We start from the raw sequence: 17,926 nt of genomic DNA on the forward strand, positions 1-17,926 counted from the left end.
CAATAACAAAACAGCTCACTCTGCAACTGTAATGCCTCCCCTTTTCTTTTCATGAGACACATCTATGATTCCCTCCTCCAGTAAACAGGTGGAACATAGTGGCACTCGTGCACCACTCTCTGTGAATTATATAGTGGTGATAAGTGACACTGTCCTTGTGGATGGGTCACAAAGGATGTTCAGTTTTAGCTGAATGCATTTCTTGGAGCTACTATTCCACAGGCAACATACTCATTAAATTCAGGTTAATCAATAATTTAATGCAACAGAAATTCAACTGGACACACTTTATGTTCCGTTTGGAGAGAAAAAGACGCATGCAACCTAAGCGGTTATAGCGCTTTGCCGACATTAGGTGGAGCCTGCAGTCGATCTCAGAGCACCTAGTCTGAGCAGAGCCGTTTGAAAAAGGGGACAATACTGACGTCATGGACTTTCTTTCCACTCACGGAGAAACAAAGTAAGCTGTCCGCGAGAGTGAAGCGGTGAGAATGGAGCGCTGGAATCCACAGGAATAATACGCGTCTCAAACTGCTTTAAAACTTTAAAAACTCTGTAAGCAAACATGGATACGTGTAGACTTGGCTTCATACTACTCTACTTTTCAATTCTACGCGTTGGGGCTCAATTCACGGCAGGTAAGGATCTTTAAACCTTTCTGTGAAAGAAACTATAGACGCGGAGCAGAGGAAAGTTGGTGGTAATGTTTGAGTTGGAGTAATTTAAATCACGGTGTGCGTTGTTACATTTTGTTGATACGGAAAAAAAGTGATATGCAAAATATACCTTTGCAAATGACGTTAATCTTTCTGAGAATGTTCCGAATCATTACTCCTAAATCGGGTCGGATTCCTGCCGTGGCTTTATTGCAGGTAGACTGATAGAGAGCAAATTTGCGTTTAAAATATACGGGTACGTCCCAGAATGTTGACTGGTCCTTGAACGAAAGTATTTGAGTCCATCCTTTCGTGGTTGCATGCATCCGTATGTAGCATATTTGAGAAGTTCTCGGATCCATGATTTCTGCTTGATCACAACATTGAAATGGTCTGTATGGACACTTCGATCATGTTACCTGAAATATGGCATGGTATGGTTGTACAGTAATGAGCAACAATAAAAACGGAGATGGAACCATACAATACAGAATTAAAGTTACTCTCAGGTTTACATTTCTTTTTGTATTCCTCGCAATGCATTTCACCTTCAGTTACAACACTTTCATCTAAATTGACAAAACTGTTGTTCTTCAAATAAACCACCAGTTTTTTTTAATGGTTAAACCACTAATTCAAACGACTTATTTCTTGTAGTCTAATGTATACGCTTACTACTAGACTATTTGGAATGGTCAAACATATTATTTCTTTCTCCTGTGTAAATGAAATCCGATACTGTTGACGTCTCCTCTCATACCCTGTCCCAGGGGCCTTGGAAAAACAGCAGGAGGTGGAGTCCTGTTGTCTATAAACATTTAAATTGCTAATCCAACGAAACCTGTGAAATGCTGTCTGTCATTTTAAATATATGTAAATTCAATTTCCTCAAAGTCCCAATCAGTAAATCCGAAGTGATCTCACATTTGCATTGCAATCCGTCTCTTAGTTTTGAAAGAATTAGCACGTTTTTGAAATACCCATTCCATGCATTCTTTTAAATTCTATCATCACTGTATGTCTAATAAATGACTGTGTTCATGAAAATAACAAGAACATTTTAAAATCTATTTCCCTGAGCCTCCTTTTGCCATAAGAAAAAGAAGCTCAGTCTGATCTTGTTGGCCTGTTAATACATATTTTTATTTATTTACTTACACAGCCCTGATTGGCAGATAGGATCGTCTACTACCCGCTTACACCTTCATAGTAGGAAGATACATATGCAAATAAAAGATGACTGGTCATGATTAACTAGATCTGATTGTGAGGTCATGATCTGGGCCAAAAACTCTATTCCACCTAAACAGGATGAAATTCCAGGATTTTTTCCCCCCAAACAGCTCTTACACAAAAAGGGGATTTTAATAATCATTTTCACAATTTCAGAGTGTTATTTTGACCTCATAGTGTGGAAGGGGCGGCAGGTAGCCTAGTGGTTAGAGCGTTGGGCAAGTAACCGAAAGGTTGCTGGATCGAACCCCGAGCTGACAAGGTAAAAATCTGTCGTTCACACCTGAACAAGGCAGTTAACCCACTGTTCCCCGGTAGGCCGTCATTGTAAATAACAATTTGTTCTTAACTGACTTGCCTAGTTAAATAAAAAATGATCATAAAGTGAAACTGTAAAATCTCATGCTCTGCTCCTTTAAGAATCTGATTTGTTCAGGTATTTAGCCCATAATCATTTGCCACTGCCTCTATACCCCTTTTTATTGCTGATTAACAGAGGGCCTCCATAAGTCTTTCTCTACAAAGCGCATACACACATTCCTTACCTGCATCATCAGATTAATTCACGGGGGGGGGGGGGGGGGGGGGGGGGGGGGGGGATACAGCTGTTTATATTCATCAGAAAGTCTTAGCCATGGATTAATACATTAGAGTAATCAAAAAAACAGGATGACAAATGGGCAAATTACACATTTTGGAGATTGATTTGTAAATGATGTGATTATGCTGGCGATATTATGAAATGAACTAGAAGATCACTTTACATTTCATAAAGCAATGCTGCTCTGCGATGAAAAGACACAAATCGGTGTGCTAATCCACTTATATATTTTCTGTTGCTTCCATCTGGCCGCAGCGCAAATGGGACAACCGGTGAAGGGTGAGTTACTGAGCTGAGCTATCATCCGACAGGAGCCCCTGTCCTGATTCAATGTGACCTGATGACTCCTGGCTGTTGTACTATGCCACCTTGAATGCGCAATATGGTCTCTGTGCAGCTGTCTCACTGTAGCTCTGTTAATGGCCCTCTCTCTCCAGAAAAGGCTAGTTCTGCTCTCACAAGATTTGGGACAATAAACAACTGCATGTAAGAGTTTAACTCGATTCTTTCTTGTAAAATAGACACTTTTTCAAACCTTTGCTGGCTACAGTTCACATGAAGTTGGCCAAATACCACACATTCATTTAGTTGTGCTGTGTGTGTGTGTGTGTGTGTGTGTGTGTGTGTGTGTGTGTGTGTGTGTGTGCAATAACATGAAATAACTCCAGTTGTTAGTCTTTTTAAATTATATTTATCTGCAGAAACCATTTATTATTTGCTTTGTAATATATTTGTGGTTGCCTAAGTAACAGAGTAGCAAACTAATTTATTTGCTCACCTATCAGAGAATCAGGTGTGAGTGACTCTTGGGAGAGATGGCCATCAACCAAAAGGTAGACGCTGCAGGAGAGGAACAGCTGTTACTGGGTGAGATGTGTTCAAAATGGACCCCTAATTAGAAGAACACTATTCAGGCTTTCATATGGTCAGTCAGGACTAGCAAGAACAAGCCTAACCTCAGTCTTATTGGTTCATCTGACAAACAATTAATTGTAATGCTTTTATTTCCAGTACCTTTTGTCTTTGATCTTTGTGACTTGGGCACAGGAGAGTGAGTATTTTCAGTTGCTCCAAGGCCTAATGGGGTATCCTTCACTACATCTCAGCTTCCAGTTTTTCATGCACACAACCTTTCCCAAGAACATGTTTACTGCATGCTTTGTCCAGTGTTTCCATCTTGGTCTGGTTTAAAAAAGGCAACATGGTCTTGTAAAACGACCATGCCCCCTCAGTAAAACATAGGTCATGGTAGACCATGGTCTAGTGAGTGAGGTAATACAGAGGAACATCTACCCCCTTCTATTCAATAACAATAAGACTCCTCTAAGAGCGGAAGTTGCTGATGACTCAGAGCAGCACAAGGAGTCTTATATCTTAGTTTTATTAGACTACAGGTTAGGCAACAGTGAGAGAAGTTGCTTATCTTAGTATTGCGAGATAAATGTATGTTTTTTTTCATGTGTAGCCTCAACAAAATCTATTTGCAGCATGCAGCCAGGTATTGTTCCCTTCATTTTCTGAAGCTTCAGACTATGCATGGTGAATCAATACCTGACAAAAGGTGTCAAGTCATTTTGCAACGGTATGGATTTTAAATGTAGTTTTCCTCAAAATCAGCAGCTTCTGGTATCATTTCTCTTATTTATTTATTTATTCAGACTTGCACTTGTAAATGTTTTGTCAGCATGTTATCCATCTGCCAGTTTTTCTCGGGATAACGAATTAATAAGCAAGTTTGTTCTTGTTTTAAACCCGACAGATGTGTTAAACACAGGCCTACCCGTCTTGAATAACGCATCCAATGACCCTTTTACCATACAGCATCAAATGTCTGTGGTAAGTGTTTATTTGGCCCCAGGAGGTGCCCACTCAGACAGATGTATTCTGAACTGGACTAATAGGAGCATTTCATTCCTGTTCAGGCCCACTGCAACACGGGCTCTAGGCCCTTTGTAACACGCAAGACAAGAAAGGCCTTGTGGAGTTGCACTTGAAGCTCTGCATGGGAGGACAGTGATGGTGTCTCTCTGCTCTGAGCATGCATCATGCTCCTGTCTACTTGGTATTTGGGACATGGAGAGATGTTCTGCTATTGTTTGTGTTCCGGGCCCCAGTGAATGTCTCAGACCACAGTTATCCCCAGTCTTTGTCATCACAGCATTTTGGAGATTAAATCCGTAATGGCATTTCTGGTGGTCTATTCTGATGCCTGCCCTTAAGCTTCTTTTGAAAGCTGACTGGACTTTTCCTAAGAGGAGAGTGGGAGAGAAAAAGAAACCTCTGATAGATTTGATTTTTGGTATTTTGGCTTTTTTTGTTCTGGTTGCAGGGTTTAACCTCTCTAGGGTAGGTGGGACGAAATCGTCCCGCACTATTCAACAGCCAGTGACACATCAGAGCGCCAAATTTAAAACCACAAAATGTCATAATTCAAAGTTCTCAAACATAGGACTATTTTACACCATTTGAAAGATAAGACTCTCGTTAATCTAACCACATTGTCCGATCTCAAAAAGTCTTTACAGCAAAAGCAAAACATTAGATTATGTTAGAGTACATAGCCAGAAATAACCACACAGCCATTTTTCAAGCAAGCATATATGTCACAAAAACCAAAAACGCAGCTAAATGCAGCACGAACCTTTGATCTTCATCAGATGACACTCCTAGGACATTATGTTATACAATACATGCATGTTTTGTTCAGTCAAGTTCATATTTATATCAAAAATCAGCTTTTTACATTAGCATGTGATGTTTAGAACTAGCAACTAGCATACACACCACAAACTTCCGGTGAATTTACTTAATTACTCAGCATAAAACGTTCACAAAATATATATAATTCTTAAAATAATTATGTACAGAACTCCTTTATGCAATCGCGGTGTCAGATTTTAAAATAGCTTTTCGGCGAAAGCACATTTTGCAATATTCTGAGTAGATATCACGGCTAGCTAATTTGACACCCACCAAGTTTGGCCCTCACCAAACTCAGATTTACTATAAGAAAAATTGGATTACCTTTGCTGTTCTTCGTCAGAATGCACTCCCAGGACTTCTACTTCAACAACAAATGTTGTTTTGTTTCGAAATAATCCATTGTTATATTGAAATAGCTCTGTTTTGTTCGTGCGTTCAGGTCACAATCCGAAGGGTGACGCGCGAGCGCATTTCGTGACCATTTTTTCCCCAAAATATTCCATTACCGTACTTCGAAGCATGTCAAACGCTGTTTAAAATCAATTTTTATGCGATTTTTCTCGTAAAATAGCGATAATATTCCAACCGGGCGACGTTGTATTCATTCAAAGACTGAAAGAACAAAATGGAGAATTCACATGAACGCGCATCTCCAGTGTCACTGTCCCCAGGCAGGCCAGTAACAAACTCTGCTGCTGTTCTTTGCCCAGAGACTGCAGACATCTCATTACACTTTCTGGCGCCTTCTGAGAGCCAATGGAAGCCTTAGAAAATGTCACGTTACAGCACAGATGCTGTATTTTTGATAGAGAGGCTACAGAAGGACAATAAATCGTCAGACAGGGCACTTCCTGTATGGAATCTTCTCAGGTTTTGGCCTGCCATATGAGTTCTGTTATACTCAGACACCATTCAAACAGTTTTAGAAACTTTAGAGTGTTTCCTATCCAAATATACTAATTATATGCATATTCTCGTTTCTGGGCAAGAGTAGTAACCAGTTTAAATCGGGTACGTTTTTTATCCGGCCGTGCAAATACTGCCCCCTAGCCCCAACAGGTTCTACCGAGTCAATGTACAAGGTGGTTGAGGTGATATGTACATGTCGGTATGGGTCAAATTTATTAGGCATTCAGGATTGATAATAAATAGAGTAGGAGCAGCGTATGTGAAAGTGTGTGTGTGTGTGTGGCGTCAATATGCATGTGTGTGAGCGTATGCATTCTGTGTGTGTTGGAGTATCAGTGTGTAGTATGTGTGTGGGTAGAGTTCAGTGAGTGTGCATCGAGCCGGTGCAAGAGAGTCAGTGCAAATAAAATGGGGGTCAATGCAAATAGTAAGGGTAGCCATTTGATTCATTACGCAGTCTTGGGGTTAGAAGCTGTTCAGGACCCTTTTGGACCCAGACTTGGCGCTCCTGTACCGCTTGCCTTGCAGTAGCAGAGAGAGTAGTCTATGACTTGGGTGGCTGGTGTCTTTGACAATTTTTAGGACCTTCCTCTGACACCGTCTGATAAGTAGGTTATTTAAAATATATATATATTTTTTTTTTTTATTGGACATATAAAGAAATACAAATTACAAATTGAACAGATACATCCTCTTATCCCCCAATACTTATTTAACCACCTCCCTTTAACAACAAAAGCAGCATGCATACAAAAAGAAAATACATTTACGATTGGAAAAAATAATATATACATTTGCACACAAGTAAACATACACAAAAATGTAAAATATCACAACATACTATCCCTTCCTTCCCACACCCTTCCGTATCCCGTTGGCCAAAATTCTTATACGGGAGGCAAAAGCTACAACGTCCGCTTTACTTTTAGTGAGACTAGGCAACAAAGATGGCACTTGAAATATGGCTATTAGAGGACAAGGCTGCAGATCAATGTATAGAATTTTAAAGAGAGTATTTAAAAAAAGGGAGACAAATACTCAGTTAGCTTAGAACACAAATAAAACATATGGGTGTGGTCTGCCGGAGTGAATGAACATCTATCACATGTCATTCGTGTTTGGGAGGAATTTACTACGTTTTTCTTTGGTGTAGTGAATTCTGTGCAAGACTTTGAACTGAATTAAACTTAACCGAGCACATGAGGATGTGGAGTTAACCCTAAGAAGGGCCTCCTCCCACCAGTCATCTGCAAGGTCAAGATCAAGTTCACTACCCCAGTCTGTCTTGATTTTGTTTATTGGATAGGGTTCAGGGACAGCATAATGTCATATAATCTATAAATCAGACCTTGCCAACTCTCTGGGAGGGATAAAATCTCCTCTAGCGACGTCTTGGGAGGTAGTTGAGGAAAGGTGGGAAAATGAGAGCAAACAAAGTTACGGGCTTGAAAATAGCGGAAAAGAATAGAATGAGCCAGATTTAGATTTAGCTACAAGATCATTAAAACTGACCAACTTCCCATCTAAAAATACATCTTTTAAACAAACAAAACCTCGCTCACGCCACAAAATAAAAGCCCAGTCGAGTTTGGAGGGTAAAAATAGGTGGTTGTTACAGATAGGCCTTAGAAGAGAAGGGGCAGAAAGTATAAAATGTTGACGAAATTGTCTCAAGATCTTCAGAGTAGAGCGCACAATGGGGTTTCCCGTATACTTTGAAGGACACAAGGACAGTGGGGCACAAGCAAGAGCAGAAAGGGAGGATGATTGGCAGGAGTGCGCCTCTAATGAGTACCAGTTGGTGTCTGGGGCATTACACCAGACCATCCTCTTTTGAATATTGTCTGCCCAATAGTAAAGCAGTAAATTTGGAAGGGCCAATCCTCCATCTTGTCTCCATCTTTGAATTGTTGCTCTATGTATCCTAGGTGATTTGCCTGCCCAGATAAAATGACTGATGAGCCTATCCAACTCGGTAAAAAATTATTTCGGCAGAAAGATCGGAAGACCTTGAAAAATATATAGAAACCTAGGTAAAATGTTCATTTTAACAGATTGTATTCTGCCAGCTAATGAGAGAGGCACACTATCCCAGCGTTGTAAGTCAGCTTTAACTCATCTGACTAGGCCTGCAAAGTTAGTTTTGTGGAGGGTAGACAGAGAGTGTGTTATATTGACACCCAAATAGGAAAAACCAGAGGGTGACAGACGGAAAGGCAGGGCTCCAAGGGGAATTTGCTTGGCAGCAGGATTGATTGGAAAACAAACTTTTCTGAATGCTCAATTTGTAACCCGAGAATGATCCAAAGGTGTTTTAAAATATGCATTATGTTATCGACAGAGTTCACAGGGTTAGTGATATATAGTAGTAGATCATCGGCCTTACAGCGACACTTTGTGCTCTTCGTCAGCTCGGTGGATTCCAGTAAATAATGGTGATAATTTTAAGGCCAAGGAAAGCAGTTCTATTGCAAGAGCAAAAAGTAGCGGGGACATAGGGCACCCTTAACGGGTCCCTCTGGAGAAGGGGAAGTATTTTGAATGTTGAGAGTTGGTGTGTACGCTTGCCGTAGGAGCAGAATAGAGGAGACGTATCTATGAGATGAAATTGGACCCAAAACCAAATCTTCCCAAAATAAATAATCCCACTCCACCTGGTCGAAAGCATTCTCCGCATCAAGAGGAACAACAATTTTGGGGTCTGGAGAGATAGGAGGGAGTATAATGTTCAAAATCCGCCGTACATTGGAAAACAGTTGTCGCCCTTTGAAACCCGTTTGATCATCAGATATCACATCCTGAAGGCAGGGTTCCAACCGGAATGCTATAACCTTAGCTAACAATTTAACATCAGCGTTCAAAAGTAAAATGGGCCAATACCCACCACATTCCGCTGGATCTTTATCTTTCTTAAGTATAAGTGAGATGGAGGTTTGGTTTAGTGTCGGGGGGGGGGAAGAGTCCTGTGACAATGAGTTGGTGAACATATCTAATAGTAATGGGGCGAGTTGATCAGATTTTTTTCAAATGAAAATCAACGGTGAAGCCATCAGGGCCTTGCCACTTTGCATTAACTTTAGACCCTTTGTTATCTCGTCAAGATGCAGAGGGTTGTCCAAAACTTTACTCATGTCCATATCAATGGATGGGATAACCAAGTTATCTAAAAAGTTGTCCCTAGCCGTATTATCTGATGGGGGCTCGGATTTGTAGAGGTTTGAATAAAATGAGACTGAAGTTTAATTAATATTAGAGGGATCACTTGTAAGATTACCGGAGGAGTCATATACCTGAGAGAGAAGATGAGATGCTGACTGGCATTTTAAATTGGTGTGCCAAAAGGCGACTGGCCTTGTCACTATATTCGTAGTACGTCCCCTTTGTTTGTTGTAACAGAAACTCTGCTTTATCAGTGGAAAGAAGATTAAATTGAATTTGAAGTTTCAGCCTCTCTGCGTATAATTCAGGGGATGGTGAAGTTGAATATTGCTGGTCTATTTCCAGGATTGAGACCACCAATTCCTGATGTTTCAGTTTTCTTTGTTTGACATAATGAACATTGTTAGAAATTATCTTTCTCCGTAATACAGCTTTGAAAGTCTCCCAAAGAAGAGAAGGGGAGGTGTCATCATTTTTATTCATTTGAATGAATACATCTATATTGGTCGAAGTAAAGTCACAGAATTCTTTGTTAGACAATAGAGTTGTGCTAAATCCAGAATGTGGGGGGAATGGTCCGAAATCACTATCGCAGAATATTCTGTAGTTTCAACTGAGGGGAGAAGGGCTCTATCTAAAAAAAAAAAAAAAATTGTGAGTAGGCTTGATGAACATGAGAAAAGTAGGTATTTTATTTTGTGACCGGTGGAGGAAGCACCATGGATCAACACAACCCATTTGGGTCATGAAAGTAGAAAGAACTTTTGCCATCCCGGAAGGAGTAAGTGTTCTGAGATTAGACCGGTCAAGTCTTGGTTCAATAACCCAGTTAAGGTCCCCGCTGAAGATGAGGTGGTGGGTTTCAAGATTAGGGAGAGAGGCTAAAAGAGTTGTCATAAATCTAGTGTCATCCCAGTTAGGGGTGTAAACATTCACAAGTACTACAGGGGTTTGGAAGAGGGTTCTACTAACTATTGTATAACGTCCTCCAGGATCTGAAATGATCTGTGAGGGTGAAAACTGTACTCGTTTGTGAATCACTATTGCTGTTCCCCTGGCTTTTCTGTTGAAATTAGAATGAAAAACCTGTCCAACCCATGCTTTACGCAACCTAGTATGTTCATTAACACGTAGGTGCGTTTCTTGAAGAAATGCGATATCAGTATTCAGGCTCTTCAGATGTGAAAATACTCTGGAACGCTTCATTTGCCCCCCAAAACCGCAAATGTTCCATGTCACCAGTCTGACTAGAAGCCCTAAAGTACCATCATGACTTGTTGTTGAACTAGACATTCATCCATATAAGAGGAGAAAACAAATGAAAAAGAGAGATTGAGAGAGGAGCAGCATGAGCAAAACATCTGAATACATTTTTTTATAAAATCCCCCAAAAACTAAAACAAGCAGACCACAAGAATCTTTGGATAATGCCAAAGTACCCCTCCCCACCGTCTCCAACCATACACAAAAATAAAAATGATAGTACAACACCCTTCAAAAAATTAAAAGAGAAAAATACAAATCCTACACTCGTCACTATGAACGATATGAGCAGCAGGAATTCCCTCTTACTCAACATTCGTTGATTACCCTACATGTGCAGTGAGGTCAAACAGACCTAGGAAAGAAGTGACATACGCCCTTGAAATTAAATATGGCAATAGGCAAGTGTACATTTTGGGTTTCGGTCACACTTTAAACAACGAGTATGAACTTCCGCTTCAGTTATTGAAAAATGTTGACAGCGATCGGTGGCATTTCAATGGCCATAAAATCCTGTGTGGCTCAGTTGGTAGAGCATGGTTTTTGCAACGCCAGGGTTGTGGGTTCGATTCACACGGGGGACCAGTACGGCGAAAAAATGTATGAAATGTATACATTCACTACTGTAAGTCGCTCTGGATAAGAGCGTCTGCTAAATGACTAAAAATGTAAATGTAAAAAATGAATGTAGGTGTTGCCACAGGGCTGAGTAATGAGAAACGTTTGAAATTAACCAGTAGGCTATGAAAAGGGTCAGTCCCTGTATTGGTAAATTGTTAAACGTCGTTAGGAGGAAACAATTCAATAAAAGTATACAAACGGACAACTAACATTTTGGATATGTACAATTAAGCAACCGAACCATAGGTCTAAGCTCTTCAGCTAGTGCAACAATTAAACAAGAGTACAATTTGGAAGAAAGGAGTGATAGTATTAGACTCCAATGTCATAGTGGAGTCCAAGATAAAGTGAATGTAACTCAGGACCTGTCAGTGACCAACATCACCAATCATGGCCAACGTAAACCATGGTAGTTCATAGTGTCCATAAAAATAAAGAGTAAAAAATACAATACATTTTTTTTTCTATATCAAGCAGATCCCAAATGAAAAATGTATATACACAAATATTGGTGGACAGGGTCGGTGTCTAACTAGCTAGTAACATTGGTATCCAAAATGACCTAAAGGCTGCCAAACTGCAATGTAGGCTATAGATTGCCATTAGTGGAACAGCAAGTTCAAAGCCTTAGTAAAATGAAAGAAATCAAAATGCTGCGCTTTTAACAGCGATTGTCTTTGATGAAGAAACTAAACAAGATCCACTGGAAGTTTAAAGAGCAGTCAGACAGTATAGTATGTCATTGTCAATAACAGAAATTAGTTATGTGCGGCTTCAAACATACCTACTGTAGCTAGCAAGCTTTAGCATAGGATAGTTTAACGAGAAACGGATCGATAGATGGCCATAGATGTATGTAGCCTAGTGTCTACACGGTCACCAGAACTAACATTACTCACATAATACAGGCAGGTGAGAAATAATCCCAATTCAGGCATTCAATGTATTTCAGGCATTCAATGTATGCGCTGTCGGTAGAAAGACTCAGCTTCTTCAGGATTTTCGAAAAAATGGACCTCGCCATTAACCTCTCTAGGGTAGGGGGCAGTATTTGCACGGCCGGATAAAAATGTACCCGATTTAATCTGGTTATTACTACTGCCCAGAAACTAGAATATACATATAATTATTGGCTTTGGATAGAAAACAGCCTAAAGTTTCTAAAACTGTTTGAATGGTGTCTGTGAGTATAACAAAACTCATATGGCAGGCAAAAACCTGAGAAGATTCCTTACAGGAAGTGCCCTCTGACCATTTCTTGAGCTTCTACACTCTCTTTATTGAAAACTGAGGATCTCTGCTGTAACGTGACACTTCCTACGGCTCCCATAGGCTCTCAGAAGGCGGCAAATTGCTGAATGATGCCTTTGGAGCCCCTGGTTGAAAAACAGTAGCGCATTTGGATAGTGGTCGATCAGAGAACAATGAGACTGGAGGCGCGTGCACGAGGCGACACCATGTTTTTATTTTTTCGTCTTTGAACGAAAACAGGGTTTCCCGGTCGAAATATTATCGCTTTTTTAGGAGAAAAATCGCATAAAAATTTATTTTAAACAGCAGTTGACATGCTTCAAAGTACGGTAATGGAATAATTAGAATTTTTTGGTCACGAAACGCGTCGGGCGCGTCACCCTTCGGATAGTGTCTTGAACGCACGAACAAAACAGAGGATATTTGAACATAACTATGGATTATTTTGAACCAAACCAACATTTGTTATTGAAGTAGAAGTCCTGGAGTGCATTCTGACGAAGAACAGCAAAGGTAATCACATTTTTCTAATAGTAAATCGGAGTTTGGTGAGGGCCAAACTTGGTGGGTGTCAAATTAGCTAGCCGTGATGGCTGGGCTATCTACTCAGAATATTGCAAAATGTGCTTTTGCCAAAAAGCTATTTTAAAATCGGACATAGCGATTGCATAAAGGAGTTCTATATCTATAATTCTTAAAATAATTGTTATGTTTTTTGTGAACGTTTATCGTGAGTAATTTAGTAAATTCACCGGAAGTTTGCGGTGGGTATGCTAGTTCTGAACGTCACATGCTAATGTAAAAAGCTGGTTTTTGATATAAATATGAACTTGATTGAACAAAACATGCATGTATTGTATAACATAATGTCCTAGGAGTGTCATCTGATGAAGATCATCAAAGGTTAGTGCTGCATTTAGCTGTGGTTTGGGTTTATGTGACATTATATGCTAGCTTGAAAAATGGGTGTCTGATTATTTCTGGCTGGGTACTCTGCTGACATAATCTAATGTTTTGCTTTCGTTGTAAAGCCTTTTTGAAATCGGGCAGTGTGGTTAGATTAACGAGAGTCTTGTCTTTAAAATGGTGTAAAATATTCATATGTTTGAGAAATTGAAGTAATAGCATTTCTAAGGTATTTGAATAACGCGCCACGGGATTCCACTGGCTGTTGAGTAGGTGGGACGATTTCGTCCCACATACCCTAGAGAGGTTAAAGGTGACATGGAGTCGGGCAGGATAAATCAGGCCAAAGCGGATTCCCTTCTTGTACAGAGTGGACTTGATGTTGTTGAATGCGGCCTGTTTCTTTGCCAAGCTAGAATTGAAATCCTGGTAGAACTTGATCTTGTGGCCTTCGAAAGGGATGTCACCATGTTCCCTTGCCCACCGAAGGACGAGCTCCTTTTCTTTGTATCGATGGAACCGCACTATGATGGGACACGGTTGGCCGCCTGGGCGAGGTTTCGGTGCAAGTGGGCTCTATCGAGTTCAGGGAGATTGGGAAAAGCCTCATCGCCCAAGCCTTCCTTGAACAGCTCCGCCATGAACTGGGCTCTATCGAGTTCAGGGAGATTGGGAAAAGCCTCATCGCCCAAACCTTCCTTGAACAGCTCCGCCATGAACTGGGTTGGATATCCTGTCTCAGAATCCTCTGGCAGTCCAATCACGTGGATATTCTGCCGTTTTGAACATGAAATCAAATCTTCCACTTGTAGCTGCAGAGACTTGTTGGCGGCGGCCACATCGTCAAGCCTGGTTTCCAGCGTAGTCAGTAGGTCATTGTGGCCCGAGAGCCTGGCCTCAACTTTGGCCAGTGTGGTAGCGTAAGATGCCACAGAACCCTGGATGGTTTCCATGGTTGCCTGAATTGGAGCCAGTGCAGCCGCCAGTGAGTTATTCTGCTGCCTAACTTTCACATGATTTTGCCAGCTCTCTGACAAGGTGTTATCGGGTTAGCCGTATCACCCGAAGTGGCTATTGAAGCCTTCAGTGAAGATGGGGTGATAGCCATTTTAGCTGAAGTTGATTTGGTGGAATGTGAAGTTTTTTTCCATTGACTTTCCAAAGCATGTGACTTGTTTGCTCATGCTAACTTAGGTACACTCTTACTGGGTAATTAAAATGACTTTTGAGGTCATGAGAGGTATGAATTTAGGCGAAATTGAGGATTATTTACAAAAGTTGTTGAAGAGACCTTGTGCGACTTCTTTCTACATTGCTCAACCGGAAGCCTCTGGTATATAGGTTCTGGATGCCAGGGAGCTCAGCCCCAGTGATGTACTGGGCTGTACGCACTACCCTCTATAGCGCCTTTATGGTCAGTTGCCATACCAAGCGGTGATGCAGCCAGTCAATATGCTCTCAGTGGTGCAACTGTAGAACTTTTTGAGGATCTGTGTGTGGAAACCACTGGCACACCCCGTTTTAAATCACTTAACATTATTCTCATTGACTCCACATACAATTTGGACGAAGTGTATTCCATGCATGGTCTTGAACTCTACGGGGTTGTGGTGTTTTATACTGGCCTGTGTTTCTCAGACAGCATGCCGTGTAAGAGGTGCGTCTGACAGGTTTCACAGACATGCTGGAGAGAAAGAAAAACGTCATTTCACAGCCCATGTCTGATGATTCAAAACAGACATTCAGCCTGTCCTACCTTACACTTTCACTTCGAGTCAAGACTGCAGTATACAGGCAACGTGTGTTGTGTGTGTGTGTGTGTAATGTTATGTATGTATGTGCCCATCTAAAATTTGGCATTTAGTGGGGCGAACAACAAATGCTTCACATTTGACTAGTTAATTCAAATGCTTATAGCTAAAGTGTATGAGACTATTTTTGGCAGTGTGGAAAAGAAGGTCCAATATTGACTGTGATCAGATTACTTTATAGCCATTTGGAGATATTGAATTACTGAATATGACCTACATACAAGCTCAGTACCTCAGATTGCAAACGCTCATCCCTATTGAGTGCCATGCCGTCTGCTCCTTGTGAATGACCTTTCTGTAGACATGTCTGTAGTTAATGGTTGAGTGTGTGTAGTCGACATGCTGCTACAGTGTGGAGCTGCTGTGTGTGATTGACACACAGTGATCTACCCCACTACCACTTCCGTCCTCCTATCTGTCTCTCAGGTGGAGTCAAATTTCAATAAATCAATCAATCAGCAGTCTGAATATCATCTGCCTTTAACTGCTCTATACCTGTGTCTGAAACCTCCTGAGGAATGAAGTCTCAACGTCATATGAAAGTGGAATTCTCCCACAGCCAAACCAGCTCAGGGCTGAAAACAGATAACGAAAGAAGACTGTTGCCTTTTCTGTCTGAGACGCTTTATGTTTACCCCTCAGTACATGTCTGTCTGGCACTATAATTGTCTGGATTGTTTTACAAAGGTAAAGTTAACAGTACAAACCAATTTGTAATTTATTATGTAGCATTTGATATTTTACAGTTCCTCAATGTATCTTTATTTCCAAGAAAATAAATAGCATTGCTAATATACTTAATCTGTTTACTGTCATTTTGTAAAACCAGACAACAAAGCTTTAAGCTACACATGATCCTCATGATCACTTTTGTGTTATTTGTTGAATTTAATAGGGAGGCTTTTCAGAAAAGAGGATTTGGTTGTAAGGCAGCACAAATTAATGTTAATGATATAGATTTGAATCTTCACCCCTGTGGCCCCTCCCACCTCCCCCAGTCTTTTTTCTGCATTGATGTTAAGCAGACCCCCCCCCCAGGACACCCCCAGCACTTTCCTTACCCACACACTTACTTATGGAGCATTGCCTAGATTACCCCGCTCACCCACTCATAGCTGTATACAGAAAGTCATTTTTTTATGTACTTTTTCAAGTTTTGCCTCAAGGCAAATGTTATGATAGGTCTTGGTAAATGATGTGCACAGTTAGTCAGAAGCAGTAAACTGGACAAGGAAGAATGTGCTCTTGATGTAGATTAAGTTAACATAGTATGTCTTGGTGAGTTATGTCCAGAAGAGATATGCTTACTGTATGAATAACAGAGCCCATGGGATGTTTGTGTCCTAGGCCTCAGTTTATTTTTCCCCCTCTTGTGTGGTATACTTGACGAGGTTCGAGAAAAGTAGTGCCCCCACACTTCTCTCCATGCAACTCCTAAAAGGCCCCCAACTGATTCCAGTATTTGTGTTCCCAAGGTCCACTCAGGACTTCCCCCCCACATGTGGTTTAGGTTAACCAGCTCTGTGGGTTTGAACTGAAATTAACAGGGTCATTTGGGTAAAGCCAGCCATTTTGAAGGACAGAACACTATTTTTCTGGGATAGACTAACCTTTATTCTGGAGACATGACAACTTGATTGTAGATACACAAAGGGGGAAAAAAATAGAGGTTCCTAGCCCATACATGTACATTCTCCTCATCTGACATAACATGGGGCTGAATTTGAAGCTGTCAGACGCACCTTGGCTTCAAGCCTCATTAGTATTATGAATGGAGGTGCGGGTGCTGGGAGTTCATCCCTTGTTTGTCAGTGACATCATTTACATCCAGCTGAGAACTTTGATGGGGTCAAGGTAACCCAGCAGGTTAACATTATCGCATGGCAGTCCATCTCTAATGAAGAAATGTGAACATCTACAGCAGCCTAGAGATGAGGGTTAAATAACTGGGCTTCTCCCAAGCAGCAGAATCACAATCGGATTACCCAATCAGAATTATGTCGCTTGGAAAACAATGGCTCTGCCACGCTTAATGCAATGTTTCAAAGGTAGCTCATATTGTGTGTTGATGATAATGATGGAATAAAAAAATATTATTTTCACAGCTCTATTTGAAATATAATCCTGAAAGCAGTGTATTTTTTTCTAGCTCTGTTTGTTTGTTAATTCCTGAAAGCCTTTTCCAATGGGGTGTTTCTTCTCCATGGATAACATTGGACTGTTGTTTCTCCTACCCCTCCTAAAGGCTGAAAACATGCAACAGAGGAGCTGAGAAGCAGAGACGGGAATATTTCATGTATATTGTTCCAATCCAGCATACCTCTTTGTGGACTGCCAATTCGGCAATCTTTTTGACCTTGCTCCTTTGTTCTGAGTGTGGAAATAGGAACATTTTTACTTTCAAGGCATTCCAAGTAATCTTTTTTTTTTTTTTTTTTTTTACCGTTTTTAGGTATTTCTCAGAGGCTGTCTTTATCCTTGTTTTTGTCTGTGAGAGTTTGTCTTCTCTGTCAGGGTCTTTTATTAAAAAATTAGTGCAGAAAAGAAATCTGAGGTAGAGAAATAGAAAGCATCAAACTGTTTTAAGAAGGTGATAAATTAGAGCAAAGTTCAGAGAAGTAATGTTTTAGGGTCCTGGCATTTCTGTGCCTGGGCTTCCACTCTCCATTAACATTGGCCCACATTTAACCTCGGAGTGGCATTAGGAAAATCACTCACCATTCACTGACTTGCCCTCCTCGGAGTACTTTTACACTAGATTAATCAGGAAATTGGCCTCTTCCTTTTCTCATTCTCTGTCTGGACAACGTCAA

The 17,926-nt window shown here is 40.7% G+C and overlaps 1 protein-coding gene across 13 annotated transcripts in view; it reads left to right on the top strand.

The window, feature by feature from the left end:
* Positions 1–392: 392 nt before the first annotated feature.
* Positions 393–17,926, top strand: part of LOC115174875 (receptor-type tyrosine-protein phosphatase kappa) — a 193,910-nt gene continuing 176,376 nt past the window's right edge. For 6 of the 13 annotated variants that reach the window (XM_029733852.1, XM_029733857.1, XM_029733859.1 and 3 more), the window contains exon 1: positions 394–638. In XM_029733852.1, the coding sequence (XP_029589712.1) occupies positions 566–638 (73 nt within the window). In that variant the 5' untranslated portion in view covers positions 394–565. Of the gene's footprint in view, positions 639–17,926 lie in introns of all 13 variants that reach the window. The other 7 variants (XM_029733866.1, XM_029733860.1, XM_029733862.1 and 4 more) reach the window with 2 other exon arrangements.

The sequence above is a fragment of the Salmo trutta genome, chromosome 35 (assembly GCF_901001165.1).
Source record: "Salmo trutta chromosome 35, fSalTru1.1, whole genome shotgun sequence".
Taxonomy (NCBI): domain Eukaryota; kingdom Metazoa; phylum Chordata; class Actinopteri; order Salmoniformes; family Salmonidae; genus Salmo; species Salmo trutta.